The sequence below is a fragment of the Myxocyprinus asiaticus genome, chromosome 7 (genome assembly GCF_019703515.2).
Source record: "Myxocyprinus asiaticus isolate MX2 ecotype Aquarium Trade chromosome 7, UBuf_Myxa_2, whole genome shotgun sequence".
Taxonomy (NCBI): Eukaryota; Metazoa; Chordata; class Actinopteri; order Cypriniformes; family Catostomidae; genus Myxocyprinus; species Myxocyprinus asiaticus.
The window spans coordinates 4,462,870-4,490,345 of NC_059350.1; the positions used below are offsets into that span (position 1 = coordinate 4,462,870).

Genomic DNA, 27,476 nt, shown 5'->3' on the forward strand with positions numbered 1-27,476 from the left:
CAAACCATTGACTCTTCTGGAATGTTCTGACACATGTAACACAATGCGCTCTGTGAGGAAGACAGTGCCGCAGTCTCTTTCTAGCTTTTGTAATCTAAAGCATTATCTCACTCGCTTTATAATTGAGTTGGGAACTGCAATGGAGACATGCTTCTCAAAATGTTCTGAACGACACCCTTTGTATAAATAAAAAGTAATCATCATGCAACAATTGCGAATCATTGCTTTATGTAATGAGTTACGAATTAAAAACAGCTATTTGTTTTCTGTTAGTCAGCATGATTCTCACATGACTTAATCATACCATTAACAAACTCGGTATATAAATGATATATAAATGTTTATATATAGTAGTGTATTTATTATCTATAGTATAAAATATTAGAGCTGTTAAAGTTAACACATTAACGCATGTGATTAAAAGAGTTTAACACGTTAATTTTTCTTATGTGCGATTAACGCATTTACCGTTAATAAAGCATAAATCAACACTGGTTGGAAAAGGGCAGAACCTTTGCGATGTGTCCACCCAGAGCGATTACACACCACAAAAACACACAACAGCCGTGTCAGTGATCAAATGATGGAGAATGGAGCTCTTAAAGATATTTGTTGTACAAAACAATCCCAGATGGTACTTGTGACAGAAATCAAGTACTTTGCTGCCTCTGTAATGCGCAATTTAATTACCACAAAAGCACGTCAAGTCTTAACTATCACGAAAATGCAGAACGAGGCACTTTTCATGTGGAGTTCAGGTACAGTATATTTTTATTGTATACAGTCTTCTCATTTTGTGTATACTGTATATTGTATATTTTTATGTGTATATTGTATATTGTGTTGTGTAACAAGATGTGTAAACTGTGTTATGTGTAACTCAGATGTTTATTGTAATTGTCATACTGCTATGTTGCTTGGAACCGCACCCAAGACTTGCAACACCCACTGTTGCACTTGTGTATATGGTTGAGTGACAATAAAGGGATTTGATTTGATTGATTTGACTAGTTCTTTCGATTAGTCAAACTCCTACTAAGGCTTTGGGAATTTAATGTTAATTGAATTGGTGCTATTTTAGTGCATTTCTATCTTTATACTGTGGAAGGCTTTGTTTAGAAAATGTTCATAAAGCATTATGTTGTTACATATTGTTTTGTTTTCTTTCCTTAGAAGGAAATAAGTGCATTTTGACAGTAAAATAAGTATATGTAGAGTCAAATTTCAGCACTTTCAAAATCTGCGATTAATTGTGATTAACTATTTTTTATTTTAATTTTTTTATTAATCGTGATTTAAAATTTTAATCGACAGACAGCTCTACAAAATATATAATGTTAGTGTGGGTATTTCTTCAACTTCAGGCACTGTGAATATTTTCAAACTTTTTGTGTAATTTGGCAAAATTACAGCTTGATTGGAAATGATGTCCGATAAAAAAAACTGCTCTGCTCACAAGTGATATTTACCTTGAATTTTCTTTGTTTTTCTTCAAACATCACTTGCCTTGTATTTCATCGCAGGTGTGCTCTTTGCAACTATTTTGATGACTTGGTTAACAAGTACATTATTGAAATGGTTTATATTTATTTCACTCTTTGTTTAGAATATAGCTTTAAACATGTTATAATTTGTATTTTTACAATGGATTTTCATAAGTCTGGGTCTGGAACAAGGCTAAAATAATAAAATCTATAAAATGCATTTGAAAAGAATCAAAAAGCTTCCAAGTCAGTTTTATTGTGACCTTCATATATATATATATATATATATATATATATATATATATATATATATATATATATATATATATAAACAACCTCTGGAACACAAAATTGCCTGAATTTGAAGAAACACCCATATATATTACATAAATCAGTATTGGTATATACAGTTGTGCTCAAAAGTTTGTATACCCTTGGAGAATTGGTAATATATGTACCATTTTTAAAGAAAACATGAGTGAGCAGGCAAAAACATTTGTTTTATTTCTTATGGGATTCATATTCAACTGTAGGTTATAACAGGATGGCACAATCATAAAACAAAACATGGCAACAAAGAAAAAAATTAAATGACCCCTGTTCAAAAGTCTGCATACCCTTAGTTCTTAATATTGTGTATTGCCCCCTTTAGCATCAATGACAGCGTGCAGTCTTTTGTAATAGTCGTCTATGAGGCCCCAAATTCTTGCAGGTGGTATAGCTGCCCATTCATCTTGGCAAAATGCCTCCTGGTCATGCAAAGTCTTTGGTCGTCTTGCATGAACCGCATGTTTGAGATCTCCCCAGAGTGGCTCGATGATATTAAAGTCAGGAGACTGTGATGGCCACTCCAGAACCTTCACCTTTTTCTGCTGTAACCACTGGAGGGTCAACTTGGCCTTGTGCTTAGGGTCATTGTCGTGCTGGAAAATCCAAGAGCGTCCCATGCGCAGCTTTTGTGCAGAAGAATGCAAATTGTCTGACAGTATTTTCTGATAACATGCTGCATTCATCTTGCCATCAATTTTCACAAGATTCCCCGTGCCTTTAGAGCTCACACACACCCAAAACATCAGTGATCCATCACCATGCTTCACAGTGGGGATGGTATTCTTTACACTATAGGCCTTGTTGACCCCTCTCCAAACATAGCGCTTATGGTTGTGACCATAAAGCTCTATTTTGGTCTCGTCACTCCAAATTACAGTGTGCCAGAAGCTGTGAGGCGTGTCAAGGAGTTGTCAGGCATATTGTAACCGGGCTTTTTTGTGGCATTGGCACAGTAAAGGCTTCTTTCTGGCAACTCGACCATGCAGCTCATTTTTGTTCAAGTATCGTCGTATTGTGCTCCTTGAAACAACCACACCGTCTTTTTCCAGAGCAGCCTGTATTTCTCCTGAGGTTACCTGTGGGTTTTTCTTTGTATCCTGAACAATTCTTCTGGCAGTTGTGGCTGAAATCTTTCTTGGTCTACCTGACCTTGGCTTGGTATCAAGAGATCCCTGAATTCTCCACTTCTTAATAAGTTTTTGAACAGTACTGACTGACATTTTCAAGGCTTTGGATATCTTTTTATATCCTTTTCCATCTTTATAAAGTTCCATTACCTTGTTACGCAGGTCTTTTGACAGTTCTTTTCTTCTCCCCATGGCTCAGTATCTAGCCTGCTCAGTGCATCCACATGAGAGCTAACAAAATCATTGACTATTTATACACAGACACTAATTGCAATTTTAAAAGCCACAGGTGTGGGAAATTAACTTTTAATCGCCATTTAAACCTGTGTGTGTCACCTTGTGTGTCTGTAACAAGGCCAAACATTCAAGGGTATGTAAACTTTTGATCAAGGCCATTTGGGTGATTTCTGTTATCATTATGATTTAAAAAGAAGCCAAACAACTATGTGATAATAAATGGCTTCATATGATCACTATGCTTAAATAAAAGACAGGTTTTTTGCATGATCAGTCATATTTTCAAAATCAATGCCAAAATTTCACAATTTCTGCCAGGGTATGCAAACTTTTGAGCACAACTGTACATACAAGCAGTGTTGGGTAAATTACTTAAAAATAGTAATCCGCTACAAATTACTAATTATTTCTCTAAAACTATATTCAGATTACTTTTCTAATCACTTCATTGTGTAGCGGGGTGAGCAAGAGACAGACACAGTGGGTGTGGCGTCAAGCCTCGGAGAGGCATTTATTGGAAATAATAATAAAAGTAAAATGTCCATAAAGAGGATAAAGTGTCCAGGGGGGAATAGTGTTCATAATAAAGGGGGAATCTGGCATCCTCGCGGTGAGACGGGGCTCCATGAAGGGCAGGGTAGTGTCTTTGGAATGGCTCAGGCATGAACTGGGTCCAACGGGCGCACACGCTCCCCTCCAGGGTCCACGGCACAAGGGGCAGCGGCGTCCTTGGCGGCCTGTCTTCCCAGGCCCACGGCAGGTGAGAGAGGAAGGCGGCCCGGCCTCTAGCCCAATGGCCGCGATGTGTGCAGTTCTCCCCCAGCGACTCATCTAATCGGCCCAAGGGGTCCGAGGAGCGAGTCCGGTGGCGCATCATCTCGTCCGAACCCTCCCAGCTCTGGTCCTGGGCGTGCGACGATGCCAGTGTGTGCACACATGGAGATTTGAAGCCGGCTTCATGAGAAGAGGTGCTCTGCATTCGTTCACCGCTGTCAGAACGAGGCTTATTAATTATGCACCTCTTCCCGTTCTCCTGCCCAACTCCCGTCATGAGCCTGGTTGAAGGACGGCCCTAAGAGGCGGTGCGACGATGACGAGGAGGGGCGGATCATTCCGCCACAATTGAAAAGCAATCACATTACTAATTCACAATGACTCGTTACATATTCTACATAATTAATATATTAGAAATAAGCGTAACCCTATAATGTACTTAAAAGTAATTAAATTAATTAAAAGTCAGTAACTGTAATCTGATAACAATAATTTCAAATCTAATCCATTAGACTAATTTTGACTAAAAAGTAATTAGATTACAGTAACTAATTACTTTGTAATTGAATTACACCCAACACTGAATATAAGATATTTTTGGTGTGTTAAACATTTTGGGTCACTACATAATTCCCATACTTCTAAGTGGGTTAATTCATAGTTTTGATGAGTTTACTATTTTGTGTAAAATAGTAACAATATAGAATTAGTAGACTAATAGTTCATTATCATTTCATTGCTATGTTTGTTATTCTAACATGGTTTCGTTTTCCTCGCAGGTTTCAAGCTGAAGGACTTTCTGCGTGATAATGAAACATTGTCTGTGTTTCTGGAGAGAAATGCCACCCTGCCCAAACATGCTGTGAGACAGATAGTGGAGGCTAATGTCAACTTGGAGAAGGTAAATTAATAGGACGACAGTTACGAGCTGTTTAAAAAAATCCTCGAACTGTTATTTCTACTTGATCTAATTGAAAAAACTTGTAATCATTCTAACCTTCAGTAATATTCAATAATATTTTTCAATTATAAAATAATACAACCAGTCAATTTAGATTATGAAATGTGCTTCACAGATGAACATGATATTTTTGTTAATACCTGTTGCCTCGATACACAAATATTGCTCTTGCTGGTGTTTTCTTTAATGACCTTCACACGTGCGCACGACGTTTAAAATATATTTCACCGAAGCTCCGTCCAATGTAGTCATTATATGTCAGTCTGTCTATTATGTAACACATTGCTGGTATGTAGAGATATGATGCAGCCTGCTTTTCAAATGTTTATAGGAGAGCCAAGTACAGTACACGACCTTGGGGTGGGGGGGTTTGTGTTGAAATCAGACAGTCACAGGCAGATGCTACAGATAACGGACCTCCTGCACAGATGCAGCAAGAGAGCTGTGCACTGCACGTGCCTTCGAAAGTGAGGGGTGGGGGGGGGGGGTTGTTATGACAAAGCAGAGGGGTGGTGGTAGACTCACATGACATGTTGCCCTACAGAGCTACAACCAGAGGACAATTCCTGGAAAAATACAGGATACTAATTTGCTGGGAGGGCGTAAACACCACACAACATCGCTTCCCTGTCAGTTATAAAATGATGAAGAAAGAACCTCTTAATACTATTTGATGCCCAGATGGGACTTGTGATAGAAATCAAGCACATTTTAATTACAGCAAAAGCACACCAAGTCTTAACTATCACCAAAATGCAGAATGAGCTGTTTTTGTCTGCAAGCGCTTTTCATGTAGAATTCAAAGCGGCATTTGATGCTGGCGATGACGCTCTGACGCGAATTATGAATTGATATTGTGGAGGATATGAGAGTTTGAAAGATTTAATGCCCATTGCAATGAATATGCAACCTATGTGGGGAACTAGATCTTTCAATTAGTCAAACTCCCAATTAGATTTTGGGAAACATTTAATGTTACTTGAATTGGTGCTATTTTAGTGCATTTCTATCTTTATACTGTGGAAGGCTTTGTTTGGAAAATATAAATAAATCATATTGTTACATATTTTTTTTGTTTTCTTTTCTAAAATGGAAATACATACATTTTGTGAGGAAAAGATGTATGGTGTCAAATTTCAGCATTTTTAAAATCTGCGATTAATCACGATTAATGATTATGTGATTAAACGTGATGAAAATTTTTAATCGACTGACAACACTACTAAAAATAGACTTCCTTTATTCTGGTAATATTGCCCAAATATATATAAATATATATATATATATATATATATATATACAACAACTGATAAGATAATTTTAAGGTTAAAGGTGTAATTTTTCAGTGCGAAAGGAATGTTTTGGGTTCAATACGAGTTAAGATCAGTGGACGGCATTTATTGCATAATGTTTGAATAACACAAAGAAATATTTAGACTTTGATTATTAAAAAAAATAAAAAATAAATCATGGTTACAGTAAGGCACTTACAATGGAAGTGAATGGGGCTAGTCCTTACACATTGAAGTACGCATCATTTCAAATGTGTAGCTACAAGACGTAAACATTATACGTGTTAACAAGATGTTAGTGTGATAAAATCTGAGATTTGCCATCATTACGACATTTACCAGAAATCAAGGTTTACTGGCGTTAAGTCGTCATGACAATGAAGTTGAAATATTAAATATATCTTTACACGGCAAAGGTTAGTAAGCCATTGTGTCACACTTAAAACATATTAACACACATATTGTTTACGTCTTGTGACTATACTTTTGAAACAGTGAGTATTTGAATGATTATGGACTGTCCCCATTCACTTCCATTATAAGTGCCTCACTGTAATTAAAATGTTTCTTTTTTAAATAATAAACAAGGGGAGAGTTGAAATTATTTTTTGTGGTAATCAACGTTGTCACAAATGCTGTCAATTGAGCTTAACTTGTACTGAACCTGGAATATTCCTTTAACATAGGAATAGGAATTCCAATTTGCAACTCTACGTGCCACTAGTGGTGCAGAAATCAACAAATCAGCCATAGTCATCTGCACTTCTTGTTCTTTACAATTGAATGGTGGACTGTAAAGACACTGTTTCAAGGTGTAACACTAAAAGCTCAAGTAAAGAAAATGGCTTCTATCTGTTGGCCAGGGTCTGTCCATTGCCTCAAAGAACAAGCATGTAATTATGTAATCACAGAAGTTCACAGACACACTCATTCGCACGCACCGACTCTTTCGAGATGTCTTCGCTTGGAAATAATGTTTGATTTTGAAATGTTGTCATGACCTCCAAAGGAAGGTTCACCCGATTACTCACCCTCATGTCGTTCCAAACCCTTATGCTGTTCATTTTTTTGTGGAACATAAAAGAGAAATTTTGAAGAATTGAAAATGCGGAATTGATAACAAGATTTGAGCTGGATCGGAGGGAGCTCAAAATATTTTCATTGAATAACGACCGCAGTTTCAGTCTGTTCCTCACGTACAGCTATCATATGGCTTCAGAAGACTTGGAATGTAACAGAAAATTCATGCATGTACCACGTATATGGTGGATGTTTTTATCCTTTTCGGAGGTTTTTCAAAAAGCTGTTGTAGATAATATTATCCTCAAAGAGCTGTCCAACGTAAACGGTTTTGATTTAGGATACACCATTTGACATCTAAATGTTTTCCCATTATTTACAGTTTTTGAAAAATACTTACATTTCTTGTAGAGATGTTGTTTTAACTGCTTTTTTTATTTTTGATATATCAGGTGCTTATTAAAGGGTTTGGAGTTCATCTTCGAGACCTGTGCAATTCTACATCTCTGGAGGAATTTGTGACTATAGCTGATAAAGAAGTGTCTCAGCTGACACAAAACATCATCTGCCAATCATCGCCTGAATGGCTGAACAATGCAGAGAGCCACTTCCTGTCCAACCTGGACTTCCTGAAGCCAATCCGTGTAAGTAAATACAACTTTTATTCAAATCCCGTTCATAGGACTAAGCCTTGTGTAGTCGATTTATTGGCGTTCAATCATTCGATTGATTTTTGTGCTTGACTACATCGTGCAACTACTGCTGGAATGATCAAAAGAAAATAAACACAAACATCTTTTTTCAATAAAATTGTGTATACTGCAAAAGTGGTGTAATGGCTTAGTGAATTTGGCCTGTGTGTTTTATGTCTTAGTCCCATATTTTTCCATTAAAGGTTTTTACTGGTCTACAATAATACAATAAACGCTACAATAAAGACTTTGTGCACCAGAAATTCACAGCGACTTGTTCAATAAACCAATTATAGACAATCTAGGACATGTGCATTTTTATATTATGGCCCCAGTGAACTTTGTCACCTCTTCAAGACCAACAGACTAACATTGTGGTCACATAATGATCACTTTTACATAATGTGTTTTTGTAAATCAGAAAAATTATCACGCCATATTTGTACATGAAAAGGGGATAGCGGTGGCCATCAGCCAAGAGTCTTCACATATTGATGTCTTTGTTAAGAGTCTGTGTGCATTCACTTCAGAGTGAATTATTTCTTTGTCTTCTGAGTAATGAGATTTCAAGATGGTAGTCCACTACTATCATTATAGAGTAATTTAGTTATGCAAGCAAGGAGGACAATGAAATTTTGCATAGAGAGTTACTTTATGGCTTGTAGGCTGATTTGCATCGCCCCAGTATTAGCTTAAGGCCGGGAAGCTATTTGCAAGTACCCCAACACAAACATTTCTAGCTACACAAGCTCGATTTCACACATTTGTGCATTCTGAAATGTGGCAGAACACAATTAAATTGCTTGTTGCATTATCAGCATAACCACAAGGGGCGCTATAGCGGGCAGTCGTATAACCTGTCGTGTAAACAGTCTGTAAATTTGCATCTTCTTCTATGGTCAGTGTTTTTTACTCTTTATGGCGGAGGAAGAGATTAACCTTGTGCGACCCTGCATACACATATGTGGACGTTGTATTTTGGCTTCACTATACGCAACGCATAATTTAAATTCAACTTTCGATGTACGGAGTCATGTGACAAAACAACATGGTGCCGATCACAGCGGAGTTTGTCTTTGGGAGAAACGGCAACAAAACTGCATCTGGTAAAAAACCTCGTTATGTTTTTACATTTAAACTTATTTGGGTCAAAAAATTAGAGTCTCTAGTTTCATCCGATATGCCAATTGTAAAATTTGAGCGAATTGTTGCGAAACGCCATGCTGCTAAACACAATTCACACGTGTACTTCAGCAAATTTTTTCCTTAGATAATCAATGAATTCATTCAAAAGCTAAAAAATGTTGCTTTCAGAGGCTTTATATGGAGTTAGGATGAAAATAAGGTGCATTTCGAACTGTTCTGAGACCAGTGCAGACAGACAGCACACTGGAGGTTAAGTCATTCACTAAATAGGGAGCAAGGGAGCATCCTATAGATTTCCTGTGCAACTAAGTGCATTCACTCCTAAAATCTGACCAAACGTTCAGTTTCAGGCTGCAGATGATGTTTGGATCACTCAACATGTTTGACAGACATGAGACAATGATAATCAGTACATAGATTCAGAATTTATAATGTATCATTTTATTTTAACATGGTTGTCAGTGATTGGATGATGCTGGACATTACTTTGAATTAGAATTAATTATGCTAATTTCTGATGTATTGTCTGTAACGTCTCAAAAACATGAATAATCAACACTCCTTGAAACATAGTAAACAATTTGATTAAAAAATCTGACTTTCTATAGCTTGGCATTATTTAAAATTTCACAATTTAGTCCCGCTGTCCACATATGTGGACATACATTTTTAGGAAAACTATTTGCTCTAGAATTTGTTGAAAGTAACTCGATTGCCTTCTTGATTATTCACTTTTGTTACCTCCAAAGAAATGCAAGAATTAAGTACATACAAGGGGACCAATTGTAATGCATTCACCAAGGATTCGCATCGGTATTTCTGGCTTCAGGGAGTATTTGAAATGTGTATATTTTTATGATTCCTTTGATTAGCTAATAATGTTTCGCTCTTATGTTTTGGCCTTGTAGAAAGACGTAAAGTCAGACCCGAAGATTATCCAAGATGTGTCCTTGGCAACAGACAGCCTGCTGGAGAGCTTGGGAGCATTAGCAGTGGAGGTAAGTGCACCCTAAAATACCCCTCACCCTCTTTTAGACACCAGGGTGAAGTGTTTAATCCCACCCTCAGCTTCCCAAATGTTCTTATCCCGTATTAGACCCATGGATCTGGATTAGTCAATACAAAACTGCAAATGCAATAATGCTTCTTGAAGCTTTTGGCAAAATCAATCCTATAAGAATCAATGACTTTAAAGACGTTAACATCCCATTTTACTTCCTAAATGTGACTTATTTCTGAGTGAAAAGGGCTATTGAACTATAATGATTAGATAGTGAAAAGTGAGCATTTTATAGTAGAATGAGGCCATGTGATTGGAGGGGAGGGGTTTAAAAAGGGCTTGGTGATGTCAGCTGAGAAGTAAAGTCATTTCAGAGGTGGAGCCAGTTATTACACTTTGAAAAAAGTTAATGAAGGCAAACATTTTATTTCTTAGGAATAACATGCACCAATGAATCATTCACTAAAAGACCAGGAACATGAATTAAGAAAGTAAATAGTCAAACTTTATGTCACGGTCAAAAATGACCGATTTGAGCAAGTTCATGCAAAAAGTATGACTTGTTTTAGTTTTTCCCACTTCAGATGTCTTTCTTGAAACACTAAATCACAGAGTTTTACTTTGCTTTGGGACAAGTGATAATTATTGAGCTCACTGCATTGCCCTAAAAAGTTACATCAACAACAAACAGCTATTTTGGTCAGCATCCCAAACATATCCGCTCTTAGAAACCGACACTTGACATATTAGCCATACTGTTGATGAGGATCTTCCAAAGCCACCCAACTTATGCAGCCCACCTCAGTATCACTGCTCCCAAGTATTCGGTGTCCAGAGTTTAGAAACCAAACCTTAGCAAGGGTGATAAGTGAGTTAGCAGCAGCAGCAGCTTGCCCTATCACAAGACTCCGGCTCACAGCTCCTGCCAGCTCTGGGCAAAAGTGCTGAGCTCCGTAAATGCGAAGTAACATGCATTTAAATCTCGAAGGGGTTGAAAAGCAGACTTTTCCTCCTCTGTCCTGTTTCTACATCACACAGGGCATTTGTTGACTGGGAATCTGTATTACAAGCAATCTGGTTTTCCAGTCAGGCATAGTTTTATTGTTTGAAACAGAAACAGAAATTGAGTAAATGCTGACGCAGCACTGACTGGCATTAGTTCCTCTTTGTTCTCACATAAGAGCTGAACTCTAGTAACCCTTGCTGAAGCCAATGACAGAGAGGTTACTCCAGGTTGTGCCTTTTTTCTCGAGTTACGCAGCCCTGTTTGCATGCTTGTCTGACATCGGAGGCTTCTTCAGATGCCTCTTATGATAGCTTACAAGGCGACAGATGTAACAATAAGTCTCTTCCATTACTAATGATCCACATGCTGAGCTAAGTGTGGAATGGGCGTAGATAAAACCTCACTTGATGATCTAACAGGATACATGACTCCTGGATGATGTAGCCGATGTGTGATCTTGATACTCAGAACCTTTTCATTTAAATGCACTTTACTGTTGCAGAATTATAAGACGTACATGTACACAAGAACTTAGTATCAAAATGTTTCCTGCTATCGGGTGAGCTCTTTGGGGAAAAAAAATTCCATGTTAAAGTGAATAGATGATTTTAGAATACGAACAATTTTAAGGGTAACACTTTACAAAAATGTTTCATGTTAACTTATAGGGGTGGCTCAGTGGTTAGCACTGGGTTTGAGTCCTGGCTCAACTGGGCCTTTTTGTGTGGAGTTTGCATGTTCTCCCTGTGTTCGCGTGGGTTTCCTCCGGGTGCTCCGGTTTCCAAGTCCAAAAACATGCAGGTTAAGTGAATTGGAGACTCTAAATTGCCCCGTAGGTGTGCGTGAGAGTCCCCCAGACACTGGGGGTTGTGTCAGGAAGGGCATCCGGCGTAAAACCTGCGCCAAGTCAAATATGCGGATCACGGATGGTCCGCTGTGGCGACCCCTAATGGGAGCAGCCAAAAGAAGAAGGTTCATGCTAATTTATAAATAAAATATTGTTTCTTCATTGTTGGTTTATGCTAGTTCATAATAATTTAATAGAGAACAAACAAGGAAACGCACACTTGGGAAAACTCCCATGAACAGGATTTTAATTCGTAAGAGACATTTCGAGCATCCTGCTCTTCCTCAGACTTAAAAAAACATTCCTTAATCGACCATCTAGTGTGGGTCACCTGATCACATTACAAACAACCTATACAATGTCATATAAATACAAAATAAATTAATATACAACACAACATTACAAGACATATACAAACATTAAATATATCCGTACTACAAAGGCGTTAGTATAACATTTTCACAACATCCTGTTTAAATGACAAAACACACAGTGACATATATAAATATAGGTATCAAGACTGGATGTGCGTGCCTTTTTTGCAGTTCATAATTATTTACCTAATGTTAACATATGCACTTTTAACATTAAAAATGCAGTATTATATGTAGAATATAACATTAACCAAGATTAAAAAATGCTGTTAAAGTATTTTTCATTGTTAGTTTATGTTAGTTCATAATGCATTAACTAATATTAACATACTAATACATTATTTGCATTAAAAGTACCATATATGTAGAAATGAACATTAATGGAGATTAATAAATGCTGTTAAGTATTGTTCATTGTTAGTGTGATTTGGGGAATTGCACATGACAGAAGTGTTTATAACCCTGTGAATAATATTGAATCATCCTTCACAAACCTGACCGACTATAACCCATACTCAAACATTCAAACAAAGGTTTATGTAACATGCCAAGCCATCCGTTTATTGCAGAATGAAAACATTTCACTCTTGTTTACATTATTTCACAATTTTCATAACACATATTTTCAGATGATTCCATGATTGCGATGGAATGTCTGAAAGTAGGTTATCGTCTTTTGTTCTCTTGAGCTCTCTTTCTGTTTCATTAGAAGAATGACCGATAGTAACCTCTCTTCACAGGCAGGCACAAACGTGTTACAGCAGCACTCCTATTCAGCTTGTTGCCAAGCAAGTGGCACAAGATTCTGATTTTCATAAACTCCCTTTCATACCTCTCCAAGTGCTGGATTAGCCCTAAAAACACAAAATTCATGCTCTACGTTCAATTTTTTTGTACATTGTTTGTCTGCAGTGCAGTCCTAGTTGAATAAACACAAATACTGTCAAAAGGCTTTTTACAGATAATTCAGAAGAGCCTTTTTAATCATTGAATGCTGATTCAAAACATATTTAAGAACATACATTTCAAGGAATAATTCATCCCAAAATTAAACTTCTGTAATTATTTACAAAAACCTTAAGTTGTTCCAAACCTATATGCTGTTATTTTAAATGTGGAACGCAAAAACAGAATTTTTGTTGGAGGATTGTTTTTTGTTTTTTAACCAATAACAGCATGCACGTCATTAATAATGACAATGCTAAGAAATAGTAAGGACTGCACGAGTCAGACATCTGGAGAGAATAAGCATATTTCTCTATTATTATTATTATTATTATCATTATTATGTTTGGGTTTAGTCAACATCAGTAACACCCTTCAGCTGACACTGACAGCACTTTTATAATAATTACACCCTGTGATACATCGGAGTTTCATGTCCAAATGCAGGCAAACACGTGGACTGAACACTCACTTTAAGATCCTCACCTAAACAAAAACATTCAAATAAAATCATCTAATGGTCATGGATCGTCATCATGTTTGCATGCTGGAATTTTCTGTGTGTGTCCCATTTCAGAATATTAGTCTTATCATTTTCATGCAGCTTTAACAATATATGGTTTATTGCAAAATAATTTGTTAAGCACAAGCGTTAAATGTCATGCAGTGTCTAAATGTTTTAAAAAAAGTTCACGACGTCAGAGAAACAGTTACAAACAATTCTTAGTATGAGCCAACTCATGTTGTGATGTTCGACAAGCTTAACAATTCTTTGCTTATTTGATAATCAATTGCGCATCTACAGAATAAAAAAAATCCTAGTACCATTTTGGCTTTTATCAACAATTTAGCTTGGATTGACTATACTTAATTAAACTCTATGGACCCACTGCCGGGTCCAAAGGGGGGCGCTCTATCGTGAAAAAGTTTACGCTTAAAACGTTAAAGTCTCTGTATACTTAAGTCAGGCATTTGAGGTATCATTTGAGAGCTTAGAATCTGAACTTTTCAGAGATAACCATCACTTCTGCATTTATGTTACTTTAAATAACAAAATAAGCCCTCAAAACATTCTCGTTGAAAATTAGCGCCCTCTAGAGGTAATGGGGTAGAAATATTTATATGAAAATAAAAGTCCTTCACATAGAACATACGTATATGGACAAGTCATATAACAAATGAAATCTCTCACTCTCAGGAATGTGACTGTACATTTAAGTTTGTTGCCATTATACCACAGTTGAAAAGATTTTCAAAAGAATCACAAAGTGAAATATGATTTCTGTAAGTCATCAAATACAAATGTCTCTTTTATGCTCCATTAACTGCTGCTGTAAGCCCCAAGTAGCCAAAATCTTTATATCTTTTACCTTAGGAAGTTCTCTAAAAATGAGCCATTGTATACTTGTCTGTGAGCTTGCTTGTCTGAATAATCCAATGTTATATCTTAGATGTCCAGAGCAAAATATGCCATCCAGAAGGAAAATCATGCAAAACAAATCATCAGAAAATAAATATTCGACTATTGGTGATCAAATGTTTTATATCCTCGCAGAGGGGAGGATCATCTTTCTAATGACTCCTAGATTGAGCTTCTAGTCCACTCAGAGGCCGAGATATTCAATGAAATAACAAGGGTGGTGCTTGAACTGAAAATTAGACTGAATGTCTATGGACGAGCACATCTGTGAGGGCTAAGATGCTTTAGAGTGCCACCTACATTTCAGATCTGTATATTGCGATGGAATACAACATTGGCTCAACCAATGCTGTGAGTTTTGGGGTGGGACTATCTGTTTGTTCTACCAATTAAAGATGAGGGGAGTGTTCAGGAAACTTTTTTACGTTTGGTGTCACAGGTGGCGCAGAAATTACACACTTCACCTTTAAGTAGTTCCTACTTTTACCTAGATTTTTTACTCTTAAGTGATAAAACATTTCTGTGCACATCTCAGTTTGCGAGTATGAAGAGCTGGCGAGACATGCGAAACGAGATCCTGTATTTGACGGGAAACAGCACACAGTCCCCCAACCACATGTATCAGGCCGTGTCCCGCATCGTCTGCGGCCACCCCGAGGGCGGAGGTCTAAAGATAAAGTCCCTCAACTGGTACGAGGACAACAACTACAAGGCCCTGTTCGGTAATTACGGCAATGACAGCGACGACGAGTCTGTTTACGACAACTCCTCCAGTGAGTGAATTCATATTTCACTTTCTTACTGGCGGAAGCCACGAATTTTAGGGCTAAAATGATGAACAACGCTAAATTGTTTACAAGCCTTTTTGTCTTTCCTTTAGCGCCCTACTGTAACAACTTAATGAAAGGCCTGGAGTCGAGTCCCATTTCTCGCATGATCTGGAGGGCACTGAAGCCGCTGCTCATGGGAAAGATCTTGTACACGCCAGATACTCCGGCCACCCAGAGGATCATCCAAGAGGTCAGGACACAGCTAATGAGTAGCATTGCTAATGCAGTGCAAAGTATTTTGTGGCAAATCAAGTAAACTACATATCCATGAGCCAAACTGTGTATTTCGCTTAGTTGTTTGTCTGTAAAATAATCAGTACTTTTGGATGAAAAGTAATTCTGAACTAAAAATTTACACACGTACAACCATTATAAGAAACAGCCTTGCTATATTTTGTTCTCGGTTTACCAGACTTTATGCCGCAAGTCTAAAGTGTGGCTATTTATATACCATCCTAACTGTATTTCTCTTACTCTCAGGTCAATAAGACATTTCAAGAGTTGGGAGTGCTCAGGGATCTCGGAGGCATGTGGGAAGAGATGAGACCCAAAATCTGGAACTTTATGGAGGACAGTGAGGAAATGGACCTGGTTCGGGTGAGTTACACACACAAAAGCACCCACTTAAACCAAGAGACTCTTGAGAAAAATCACCTCTTACCGCATGGTTTAGCTGCGAGTAGCTCAAATGTGAACTTCATACTGCCCCCTTTTGGACATAAGTGGTACTGCATGTTAACCTCAAAGCTGAGCTCACATGGCACACAACGTGTGGTGCTATGCAGGATGCACACTTATTCAAACCCCTGGGAAAATGTAGGACTCATTCGTGCCACTGCTGCAAAAATGAAAAAGTGTTGGATTTGTTTTATTGTTGCCACAAAATGTACGACTCCTGGCCAAATCCCGATATGTCTTGACATGACTTTTAAGGCCAAGCTGATAGTGTGTAATAAAAGTGTTTTTTGTTTATTTCATATATTGATGCACTAAATTGTGTTATTTTTCATAATGCAAAACTGTGATTTAATTAAATGTTATTTTTCCCAAACAGACACTCCTCCAGAACAACGCTAGCGCTCGCTTCTTTAATGCCAAGCTAACTGGGACAGACTGGCGCGTGGAAGATGTTTCCAGTTTTCTGTCCAAGGCATCAGAGGACACACGTCCCCACGGGACAGCCTACACGTGGCGAGAGGTGTTCAACGAGACCGATCAGGCCATACAGACCATCTCCCGATTCATGGAGGTATATATACACAAACCATGTACTCACCCTCATGCCATCCCAGATGTGTATGATTTTCTTTCTTCTGCTGAACACAAACAAAGATTTTTAGAAGAATATCTCAGCTCTGTAGGTCCATACAATGCAAGTGAATGGTGACCAGATCTTTGTAGCTCTTAAAACCACATAAGGCAGCATAAAAGTAACCAGTACGACTCCAGTGGTTTAAACCATGTCTTCAGAAGTGATATGATAGGTGTGGGTGAGAAACAGATCAATATTAAAGTCCTTTTTTACTATAAATCTCCACTTTCACTTTCACATTCTTCTTTTGTTTTTGGCGATTCACATTCTTTGTGCATATCGCCACCTACTGGGCAGTGAGGAGAATTTATAGTAAAAAAGGACTTAAACATTGATCTGTTTCTCACCCACACCTATCATATCACTTCTGAAGACATGGATTTAACCACTGGAGTCTTATGGATTACTTTTATGCTGACTTTATGTGGTTTTTGGACCTACAGAGCTGAAATATTCTTCTAAAAATCTTTGTTTATGTTCTGCAGAAGAAAGAAAGTCATACACTATTCCTTAAAGTGGACATCACATCATCGCCGCTAATCAATTTAATGATTCTAAGAAAACGGAATCAGTTTGTACCTCATTTTGTTCCTCTTAAAGTGTCTGTCTTTTATTTTTCTGGGTTACTGTCAGGTCGGCACATCAGACAGTGAAACAGTTCTCAGTTTGCATATAATTTACACTAACGAATCAATTATGCTGTTTGTACTTAAGGCAGATTGCCAAAGAAGGCGCCAAAATCAACTGAATTAACCTTGTTATAGTGTGATATAATCTTGTAAATTGGCCCACTTTACCCAAATACCAGAACTGACCATTGTTAACCCGGCCCTGACTGCTTTCTGATAAACTGTTCAACTTCTTTCCCTAAAGTGTGTGACCCTGGATAAGTTGGAACCGGTGGCTAATGAGGAGCGTTTGGTAAATAAATCCATGCGTCTGTTGGATGATCGCAAGTTCTGGGCTGGCATAGTGTTTCCTGATATGCAATCCAACACAGCCGAGCTGCCTCCCAATGTCAACTACAAGATCCGTATGGATATTGATAATGTGGAGCGCACCAACAAGATCAAGGACGGGTATGAGACTCCATATTTTTATGGTAGTGATAAGCTGAATTTGGCTAATCATTCATTCTTATAGCTTCTTAATACTTGACACCGCAAATGCTACTCTTAAAAAATAGATTTTGTTGATCTAACTATTGTGTTTGCTGTAGCTATTGGGACCCTGGTCCTCGGGCTGACCCGTTTGAAGATCTGCGCTACATCTGGGGCGGCTTTTCCTACCTGCAGGATGTTATTGAGAATGGAATCATCCGGGCACTGACGGGCAGTAAAGAGAAAACTGGAGTTTACCTTCAGCAGATGCCGTATCCCTGCTATGTGGATGACATGTAAGAAATGTCATTTTGTAGTCTTTAGTTCTGTCTTATTTACTTCTTATGATCACAGATTCACAGCTCAAATGAGTAACAGTTAGGCTCTGTTCCAAAACCTAATGAGCTGCCTTGCTGTCTAATACCTACTACATAGGCAGCTGCCTTCTAAGGCTGCGTCCTAACTGAAACAGAACCTTATAAGTGACCTATTTCTAATGTCTATTTGTAAATCTAATAAGCATATAAATGCATAGCACATACTGTGCAAATATTGGATAAAATAGTCAATTAAAAAATTGATTTAACAACTTTTATTAGCTTTTTTTATTAGCATATTAATGATAACAATTGCATTCTCCGCAAAGGACAAAAAAACTAGGTATCTGTCTTACCTTTTTGGAACAGGCCTTACGTCAGGAGCGCATCTATGTTGCCTTAAAATGATGCCTGTGTAGTGAACTCACTGCTTTTTGGAACTGAGCCTTAGTCTTACATTATACCAGCTTTCTATCTTTCTGAAAATCTAACCCACACTGTCTCTTTCGCTCAAGTTTCTTGCGGGTCATGAGTCGTTCAATGCCTCTGTTCATGACTCTGGCGTGGATGTACTCAGTGGCAATCATCATCAAAGGTGTTGTGTACGAGAAGGAAGCTCGACTGAAGGAGACCATGAGGATAATGGGTCTCGATAATGGAACCTTGTGGCTGAGCTGGTTCATCAGTAGTCTGATCCCACTGCTCATCAGCGCTGCCCTACTGGTGCTCATCCTGAAGGTAAGAAGCTTCTTGATTGAATTGAATTGAATGAAATTTGATATTTCCGTGAGCAGCACAATTTTCAGTAAAATGTGCTCATAAAGTGGTAAATTGAATGGACACCCTTACAAAAATCGAGAGTTCTGGCAAACTTGCTGTAAATTTGGCACTCATTATTTTCACCTGCGGCAAACTCTTCACTGTCGCCAAAGGTTTGCTACAGGTTCACCACTACCGGTGAAAAGCTGCAAACTTCCGGCAAACATTTGTGGCTAATCAAAAGCTATTTGCATGTGAAAATAATGAGTGGAAAATGTAAGCAAATTTGTCAGAACTCCAGATTTTTTGTAAGGGTATTATCCTTAAGATTGATAAAACTGATTGATAAATAGAACTGAGGCAAAAGCTTAAAGCTTAAGTTTGTGTAAACGCTTATAATTTCTATAAACACTTATAGTTTCTGTAAAATTCAGTTTAATACCATCCAAACACACAGAACTTACATAGATGCACATTGCCTGAATATATGCTGGATGGTTCAACATTGTTGTTACGTCTTTTCGAAGCTTGGCTTTTGCTCGTTTGTTGCAAAGTGCATTCTCTGTAAAACAAAAAAGTGTCCCTAACATTTGTTGTTTCCATTTTTTTGCCTCAGATGGGAAATCTTCTCCCATACAGCGACCCTGGTGTAATCTACTTGTTCCTGGCTTCCTTCGCTGTTGTGACCATCATGCAGTGTTTCCTAATCAGTACGCTTTTCTCACGTGCTAACCTTGCTGCTGCCTGCGGGGGTATTATATACTTCACCCTTTACCTGCCCTATGTCCTGTGTGTGGCCTGGCAGGATTATGTGGGCTTTGGGGCCAAAGTGGTAGTGGTAAGTGTCAGTCATGTCATTTGTAATGATAGACCGATATATCGGCCAGGCAGATTAATTGACCGATATTTGGCCATTTTGAGAATATCGGCCAATCACTGTGCACGATAACTGCCACCCTGATCTTTAGATATCGGCCATTTAAAAACCCTAATAGGTCAGACTCATTCTTGCTTCGTCATTTCCTGTTTGATACTATTTATACCATACTGCTTCAACTCTCTTTCTCAGAGCCTCTTGTCTCCTGTGGCGTTTGGTTTCGGGTGTGAGTACTTTGCTCTGTTTGAGGAGCAGGGGGTTGGCATTCAGTGGAGTAACCTGCTCTCCAGCCCCATGCAGGAAGACAGCTACAGTCTCACCACATCCATTTCTCTCATGCTTTTTGATTCTGTGCTGTACGCCATCATGACCTGGTACATTGAAGCTGTATTCCCTGGTGAGCATTTATTGGCCATTTTGTGAATGTGTAATTCATACTTGTGAGACATTGGAGAGCTTTGAGGTTTTTGATGATGTAAAACATCCCTCTCACAGGTCAGTATGGCATTCCACGTCCATGGTACTTCCCTTTCACCAAGTCATACTGGTGTGGAGAGAAATGTGGTTGGACTTCATCAGCACCCACCAACAACAAAGAAAATGCTGAAGGTATAGAAATGTTACCAAATTTTACAGAATAATTTGCATTATTATTATCTTTTAAGTCTGTATAAAAAAAAGATAGTTGAAGCTAGTCTTTTGTAGCCAGACTATCAGCAAGAAGTCTGGTCCAGCTTACAGCTTATTGTTTTTACATGCTGTTTAAAGGCAGGTTTAACTAAAACAGTTATACCACAATCATTTACCAGCGTGTAAACATTTTTTGGAGTGTAAACAGCCCAAATGAATGGTTTGATTGTCCTTCTAGCCGCATGCTTTGAAGAGGAACCAGCCCATCTGGACCCTGGTGTTTACATCGAGAACCTGGTGAAGGTCTACAGCAATGGCAAACTGGCGGTGGACGGTTTGACTCTGGGATTTTATGAAGGTCAGATCACCTCCTTCCTGGGTCACAATGGTGCCGGAAAAACCACAACTATGTAAGAAAACTGAACTTAAGATCTTTAAAACACCATTTCTCATCTTTCGTACACATTAAGGGCTCAATATGTCTTCCTTTTTTTTTAGGTCTATTCTCACTGGCCTATTCCCACCCACCTCTGGGACAGCTTACATCATGGGCAAAGATATCCGGACCGATCTAAATGCAATACGTCAAAACCTGGGCATGTGTCCGCAACATAATGTCCTGTTTAGCATGTACGTCCCACCAAAAACCACATTCAGACTTATGCCAGAAAGCTATTTTGTTATGCATGCAACAAGATCTAGAATGAGAACCAATGTTCTTTTGTTCCAGGCTTACTGTGGAGGAACATATCTGGTTTTATGCGAGTTTGAAGGGTTTGCCTGAAGAGAAGGTGAAGTCCGAGATGGAGCAGATAGTGATGGATCTCGGCCTGCCTCATAAACGCAAGTCTCGCACCAGCCAACTCTCAGGTACAGAAATAAAGATGAACATTAAGTGTTATATTAGGCAGAAGTATTTACTTTGCTAGATTATCCAAAATTACAAGAATGAAACAATAACAGAAGTACCTGCTATGTTCTACTAAAGGTGGAATGCAGAGGAAGTTATCAGTAGCGCTGGCTTTTGTTGGAGGTTCAAAGGTCGTCATTCTGGACGAGCCCACTGCTGGAGTTGATCCTTACGCTCGCCGTGGCATCTGGGACCTGCTGCTGAAGTATCGTCAAGGTAGATACCATAGATTCTGTCAATGCAAACATTGTAGTGCTGGTCTTCCTGAGAAGTTCTATAAAACCATGTGTCCATTTCCTTCAGGTCGCACTATCATCTTGTCCACCCACCACATGGATGAAGCCGATATCCTGGGCGATCGCATTGCCATCATCTCCCATGGAAAGCTATGCTGTGTAGGTTCCTCTCTGTTCCTCAAGACCCAACTGGGAACGGGGTACTACTTGACGCTGGTGAAAAAGGACTTTGATCTCTCTGCAAGCTCCTGTCGCACCTCCAGTAGCACTGTGTCCTACTCCAAGGGAAGTCTTAAGAAGGTATGAAGCCTTGTATGGAAGTATAATTGGGCAGAGGAGTTGGATTGGTTGATATCTTCGCAATTTTCTAAATTTCTTGGTATCATATTTGTGTATTTTCATTCTCTCTGTAGGAGGACAATGTGTCTGAGAGCAGCTCTGATGCTGGACTGGGCAGCGACCATGAAAGTGAAACAACCACCATAGGTAAAGTCATCTGTATACATACACAAACCTCTCTTCAGTTCACAATCTCTTAAAAATCTCAGTTCAACATCTACTTATACATGCGTTTTCTCAACTCTTCCCATATTCTAGATGTCTCCCTGATCTCTAATGTGATTTTCAAGCACGTTCCTACAGCCAGACTAGTTGAAGATCTGGGTCATGAGCTCACTTACGTTCTGCCGCACGAGTCGGCCAAAGCTGGAGCGTTTGTGGAGCTCTTCCACGAGATAGACGATCGGCTCATGGACCTCGGCATTTCTAGCTACGGCATCTCTGACACGACCCTGGAGGAGGTAACATATTATTATTACCCCAAAAATCTATGATTTATTTCCTTTCATGAAAAAAGTGGATATAATTGACTTATTTTTGTGATCATTTGAGCAGATTTTCCTCAAAGTTGCAGAGGACAGTGGTGTTGATGCAGAATTGTCAGGTAAACAGAGTTCACTTTCATTATTGTTAATGCTTCATGTTCACATTTACTAACAGTATCTAAAGTTGCACATCTTATGTTGTCGTACAGATGGAATTATACCTGCTCGCAGGAACCGCCGACACGCTTTTGGCGACCACCAGAGCTGTCTGAAGCCATTTACTGAAGATGACTTTGATTTTAATGACTCAGAAGGTGATCCAGGTAGTTCTTTTACCCATCCTTCATCCATTCCACTTTAAAGATATTTTGAGCTCCGAACCATCTCATAAACAGCATGTGTTTGAAGGTTAAAGTATATGTGTGCTCTCATCTTGCTTAAAGGAGTCGTTCACCCAGAAATTGTTCCATACCAAATTGCTGTTGTTTGTTCTTTGTGATACAAAAGGAGGAACTTCAAGAATATTCACTCAGTCCTTTTCTTTTTAAAGTCATAGTGACCAGAGGCTGCCAAGCTCCAAAAACGACAAAAAACACCATCAAATCACCATAAAAGTGGCAGAATTTTCATTTTTGGCTGAACCATTCCTTTAAGTACAGAATGAGTGAAACTGCAGCTATTATTGTATGTGGGCTATAACTGGAATAAATGTGCACCTACAGAATCGCGCGAGACAGACTGGTTGGGTGGTGCTGATGGGAAAGGATCGTACCAGGTGAAGGGCTGGAGTCTGAAGAGACAGCAGTTTGTGGCTTTGCTCTGGAAACGCTTCCTGTACGCCCGACGCTCCCGGAAAGGTTTCTTTGCTCAGGTATAGTCTTCCCTAAATATAAAATTTGACATTTGTAATGGATTTTGCAATTATGTAACACTTCCTAATCATCTCCTTAAAAATATATGTCTTCCAGATTGTGTTGCCTGCTGTGTTCGTGTGCATTGCTTTGGTCTTCAGTCTCATTGTTCCTCCTTTTGGAAAGTATCCCAGCCTTGCTCTGGAGTCCAGCATGTATGAAGAGCAGTTCACCTTCATCAGGTACACATGACACACCTGAGTTTAGGGCTATGTTTGGAATTAAAAACTAGCTTACTACTGTATTTACTGAACACAGTATACAGTATGTCTGCTATTCTTTAAAAAAAATAGTATGTGAAACAGTAGGCATGATAAATGTTTTGAAACAAAAGTATGCTACATGGTGGTATACTGTACATATAGACAATTAGGGTCCCTCTTTATATTAGGTGTCTTGAAGTACTATGTACTAACATTAAAATACATACAATACAATGTTTTTATTGTGTAACTACATGTTGTTCTGCAAAATTCTCACAAGATTCACATTTGCTGCTACTGAGGTTGAGGTATGGGTAGGTTTAATAGTAGGGTTAGTGGTTAGGCTATGGGTTAGGTAATGGATTAGTAGGGATGCACGATATATTGGCGGCCGATATTTTATTGGCCGATAACCGGGAAATCTAAATATTATTATCGCTTTGTTATTGATATTTTCGATTTGTTACGGTTTATTTGCTTGCGGATGAGAATCTCTGACTCTGATGATCATTTTCACTTATTACTTAATGAAACATAAACAGAATCTGGGAAATTGCACATCGTTACTTGCAGCACAGCATTTTGATTAAAACAAGCCCCAAAACAACCTAACACGGTACATAGATCTTGAAAAAAGTTTCACAGAGTGACTCGAGATGGCTAAAAACACTAGTTTGTGAGTGAAACAAATGTGCGCCTTGTATTTTGCGAGTTGAGACTTTTGTAACATTGACTCAGTAGGGGTTCTAGCTTGTATGGCGCCCTGGGCAAAACCCGCTTCATGCCGCCCCCAATGTTGTTGACGGGGGGAGGGTGTGTGGTGAAGTTGTTGTTGGCGGCAGCGGCGATTGTAAATGAGAATGCCCTGAAGTTGTTGAACGGGGGGTGGGGTTTGGGGGGGGGGGATTTGGGGGAATACTGGTGGTGCCTCGTGCCGCCCCCCACAAGATGCCGCCCTGGACAACTGCTCATGTCGCCCATGCCTAAATCCGCCCCGGCATTGACTCATGATAACTATTCGGTCTGTATGATGTTATCTATTCCCATTATGATTGTTGTGTTCACATTTACTAAGTTATACCATGGAACTGAAAAAACCCTAATATAGTGACATTTTCACATCTAATCACATTTCATTTACATTTAGTAATTTAACAGATGTTTTTATCCAAAGCAGTCTTATACATACTTTACACACTTAATGAATGCGAGAATTTTATAATGTAATGTGTATCAAAAACTAAAATGAATTCAAGGTCTATTTTATTTTTATTTCGTTTTGCATTTTAGTTTAACTTCTGTTTTTTCCAACAATGTTGCTTTTTATTTTTACATCGGTTAACGAAAATGTTGTCATGCAGTTTCCATTAAGTTTTCGTTAACGATGATAACACTGTTATTTTCTCAATACAGCAATGATGCACCAGAGGACAGACATACAAACATGCTGCTTGAAGCTCTAAAGGACAGTCCGGATTACACTGAACAATGCACAGACGAACAGACATCTATGTGAGCCCTGAAACCTTTTCCACCATATCACACTGCTGCAGTCCAAATAAAAAAGACAAAGACACAGCATTTCAGATACAATAATTAATTTTTGTTTCTTTCTTTTGTAAAACAGCCGCAAATCATGTCCGATAAAAGATGAAGAGTGGACGGTTCCAGAGATTCCCGAATCTGTTCTGGATGTGTTTCTGAATGGGAACTGGAGTATGGAGAACCCATCGCCTTTGTGTGAGTGTAGTTGTGAAGGACGGAAAAAGATGCTTCCAGAGTGTCCACCAGGAGCCGGTGGTATACCACCCCCTCAGGTGAACATATTCCCCTAAAATTATACAATATGTACTACTTTAATTCAATACTTCTTAATTATGTATTATACAGTATCATTGTGGCAATGTGTGCTTCGCAAAGGTTTCAAAGTGACAACCGCATTTAAATGAATTATCATTCTGTGTGTATACGCAATAGAGGAGTTACTCCCAAAGTCCCATAGCAACACTTTGGTCTCGCAGCTGCAAAAAAAAAGTTTGGCTTTAGCTATTTTTAAACAAAAGTTAACAATAGCGACTGGAGACAGAGTATTATCATGCAGCAAGTTTAGTAAACCACTGTCAAAAGAAAGCAAAACAATGTATTTCTCTCTAACATGTGTGTAGCATATGGGACATTCTCCCTAGTGGCCACTAGAGGTCGCTAGAAGGATTTAGACTTTTAGATTGTTAAACGAAGGCCGTGAGCCTGTCCAGTTCCCCGTGGCTGTCGACAAGCCTGTCCAGTTCCCTGAGTCTGTCCAGTTCCTTGAGTTTGTCCAGTTGCCCGGGTCTATCCAGTTTCCCGAGTCTGTCCAGTTTCCAGAGCCTGTCCAGTCCCCCGTGCCTGTCCGGTTCCAGTTCCCTGGGGCTGTCCACGAGCCTCTCCAGTTCCTTGAGGCTGTCCACGAGCCTGTACAGTTCCCTGAGGCTGTCCACGAGTCTGTCCAGTTCCTTGAGTCTGTCCAGTCCCCCGAGCCTGTCCAGTTCCAGTTCCCTGGGGCTGTCCACGAGCCTGTACAGTTCCCTGAGGCTGTCCACGAGCCTGTCCAGTTCCCTGAGGCTGTCCACGAGCCTGTCCAGTTCCCTGAGGCTGTCCAAGTGCCTGTCCAGTTCCCTGTGGCTGTCCACGCGCCTGTCCCGCCTCTCATGACTTTTGAGCCTGTTCGGTCCCCTGTGACCGTAGATGATCCTGTCCAGTCCCCAGCAGCCATCGACCAGTCTGTTACTCAATCCAGTGATCAGCACCTGTCAGACACAAGCTACCAGTCTGTTCAGTGTCCAGCGGCCACCCACTTCCAGTATGGTCCCTGTCCAGCGACCGTCGTCTAGTCTGCTGACCCCTGTCTAGCGACCGCCATCCAGTCTGCTGATCTCTGTCCTGTGGCTCCGCCCCCTGAGTCTCTGCCTCCTGTGTCTCCACCCTCTGAGTCTCCTCCCCCTGATCTTCTGCCTCATGCAGCTCCTCCACCTGAACCATTTCCTCCATCTCCGAACCCTTGCCTCCTGTGGCTCCATTTCCGTAGGCTCCACCTCCCGCAGCTCCGCCCCCTGAGCCCTTGCTTCCTGTAGCTCCATCTCAAGAGCCTCCACCTCCCGCAGCTCCGCCCCCTGAGCCCTTGCCTCCTATAGCTCCATCTCCAGAGCCTCCACCTCCTGCGGCTCCACCCCCTGAGTCTCTGCTTCCTATGAACTATTTTTTTGTTTGTTTTGTTTTATATGTTATGGAGCGTCAGGAGCCGCTCCTTAGATGGGGGGCCCTGTAACACTTGGGAAATTCTCCCTAATGGCCACTAGATGTCGCTAGAAGAATTAAAACTTTTAGTTTGAATATTGGTTTTGGTTTTTGTTGTGTCTCTGTTCTCTTTGATCCCAGCTGTGTCTTGCTAACCTTGTTAGTTCATGTGTATATATTGCCCTGTGTTCTCTCTGTATTTGTCAGTTGTTAACATTTCACGGACGTAACGGTTTGTTTCTGTTGTCATGTTTTGAGTTCTTTTATGTTAATTTCTTAATTTAGTTTTAATTAAAAATCCTGCACATAGATCCTTCTTCTCACACCTCGTTCCTGCAAATGTTACTATGTGATAAATATTAATTTCTTCCTTTTCTGTTTGTCCTTAGATTAAAGTCACCACCACTGAGACCTTACAGAATCTGACAGGAAGAAACATTTCCGATTATTTAGTGAAAACATATGCTCAGATTATTGGGAAAAGGTGGGTTCAGCAAATCCAGAAATACCGGTTTACTTGATATTCCTTCTTGGCACCCTAATAGCAGTTTTGTAACTCTTGTTTTCTTGTCTTGTTTTCTCCATTCAGCTTGAAGAACAAACTCTGGGTCAATGAATTCAGGTACACTTACCAATTCA

General features: G+C 39.3%; 1 protein-coding gene across 2 annotated transcripts in view; it reads left to right on the plus strand.

The window, feature by feature from the left end:
- LOC127443777 (phospholipid-transporting ATPase ABCA1-like) overlaps window positions 1-27,476 on the plus strand; it is a 49,303-nt gene that overhangs the window by 11,566 nt on the left and 10,261 nt on the right. Inside the window, exons 6-33 of one of the 2 annotated variants that reach the window (XM_051702650.1) lie at window positions 4,732-4,853; window positions 7,678-7,869; window positions 9,972-10,061; window positions 15,191-15,428; window positions 15,536-15,675; window positions 15,966-16,082; window positions 16,540-16,734; window positions 17,671-17,876; window positions 18,017-18,193; window positions 18,730-18,952; window positions 19,590-19,811; window positions 20,043-20,247; window positions 20,346-20,459; window positions 20,719-20,890; window positions 20,979-21,110; window positions 21,211-21,350; window positions 21,469-21,606; window positions 21,694-21,926; window positions 22,040-22,112; window positions 22,224-22,426; window positions 22,521-22,569; window positions 22,660-22,773; window positions 23,173-23,321; window positions 23,419-23,543; window positions 24,978-25,076; window positions 25,192-25,381; window positions 27,227-27,321; window positions 27,427-27,459. In XM_051702650.1, coding sequence (XP_051558610.1) covers window positions 4,732-4,853; window positions 7,678-7,869; window positions 9,972-10,061; window positions 15,191-15,428; window positions 15,536-15,675; window positions 15,966-16,082; window positions 16,540-16,734; window positions 17,671-17,876; window positions 18,017-18,193; window positions 18,730-18,952; window positions 19,590-19,811; window positions 20,043-20,247; window positions 20,346-20,459; window positions 20,719-20,890; window positions 20,979-21,110; window positions 21,211-21,350; window positions 21,469-21,606; window positions 21,694-21,926; window positions 22,040-22,112; window positions 22,224-22,426; window positions 22,521-22,569; window positions 22,660-22,773; window positions 23,173-23,321; window positions 23,419-23,543; window positions 24,978-25,076; window positions 25,192-25,381; window positions 27,227-27,321; window positions 27,427-27,459 — 4,186 coding nt within the window. The remainder of the gene's footprint in view (window positions 1-4,731; window positions 4,854-7,677; window positions 7,870-9,971; window positions 10,062-15,190; window positions 15,429-15,535; window positions 15,676-15,965; window positions 16,083-16,539; window positions 16,735-17,670; window positions 17,877-18,016; window positions 18,194-18,729; window positions 18,953-19,589; window positions 19,812-20,042; window positions 20,248-20,345; window positions 20,460-20,718; window positions 20,891-20,978; window positions 21,111-21,210; window positions 21,351-21,468; window positions 21,607-21,693; window positions 21,927-22,039; window positions 22,113-22,223; window positions 22,427-22,520; window positions 22,570-22,659; window positions 22,774-23,172; window positions 23,322-23,418; window positions 23,544-24,977; window positions 25,077-25,191; window positions 25,382-27,226; window positions 27,322-27,426; window positions 27,460-27,476) is intronic. The other variant, XM_051702651.1, reaches the window with a different exon arrangement.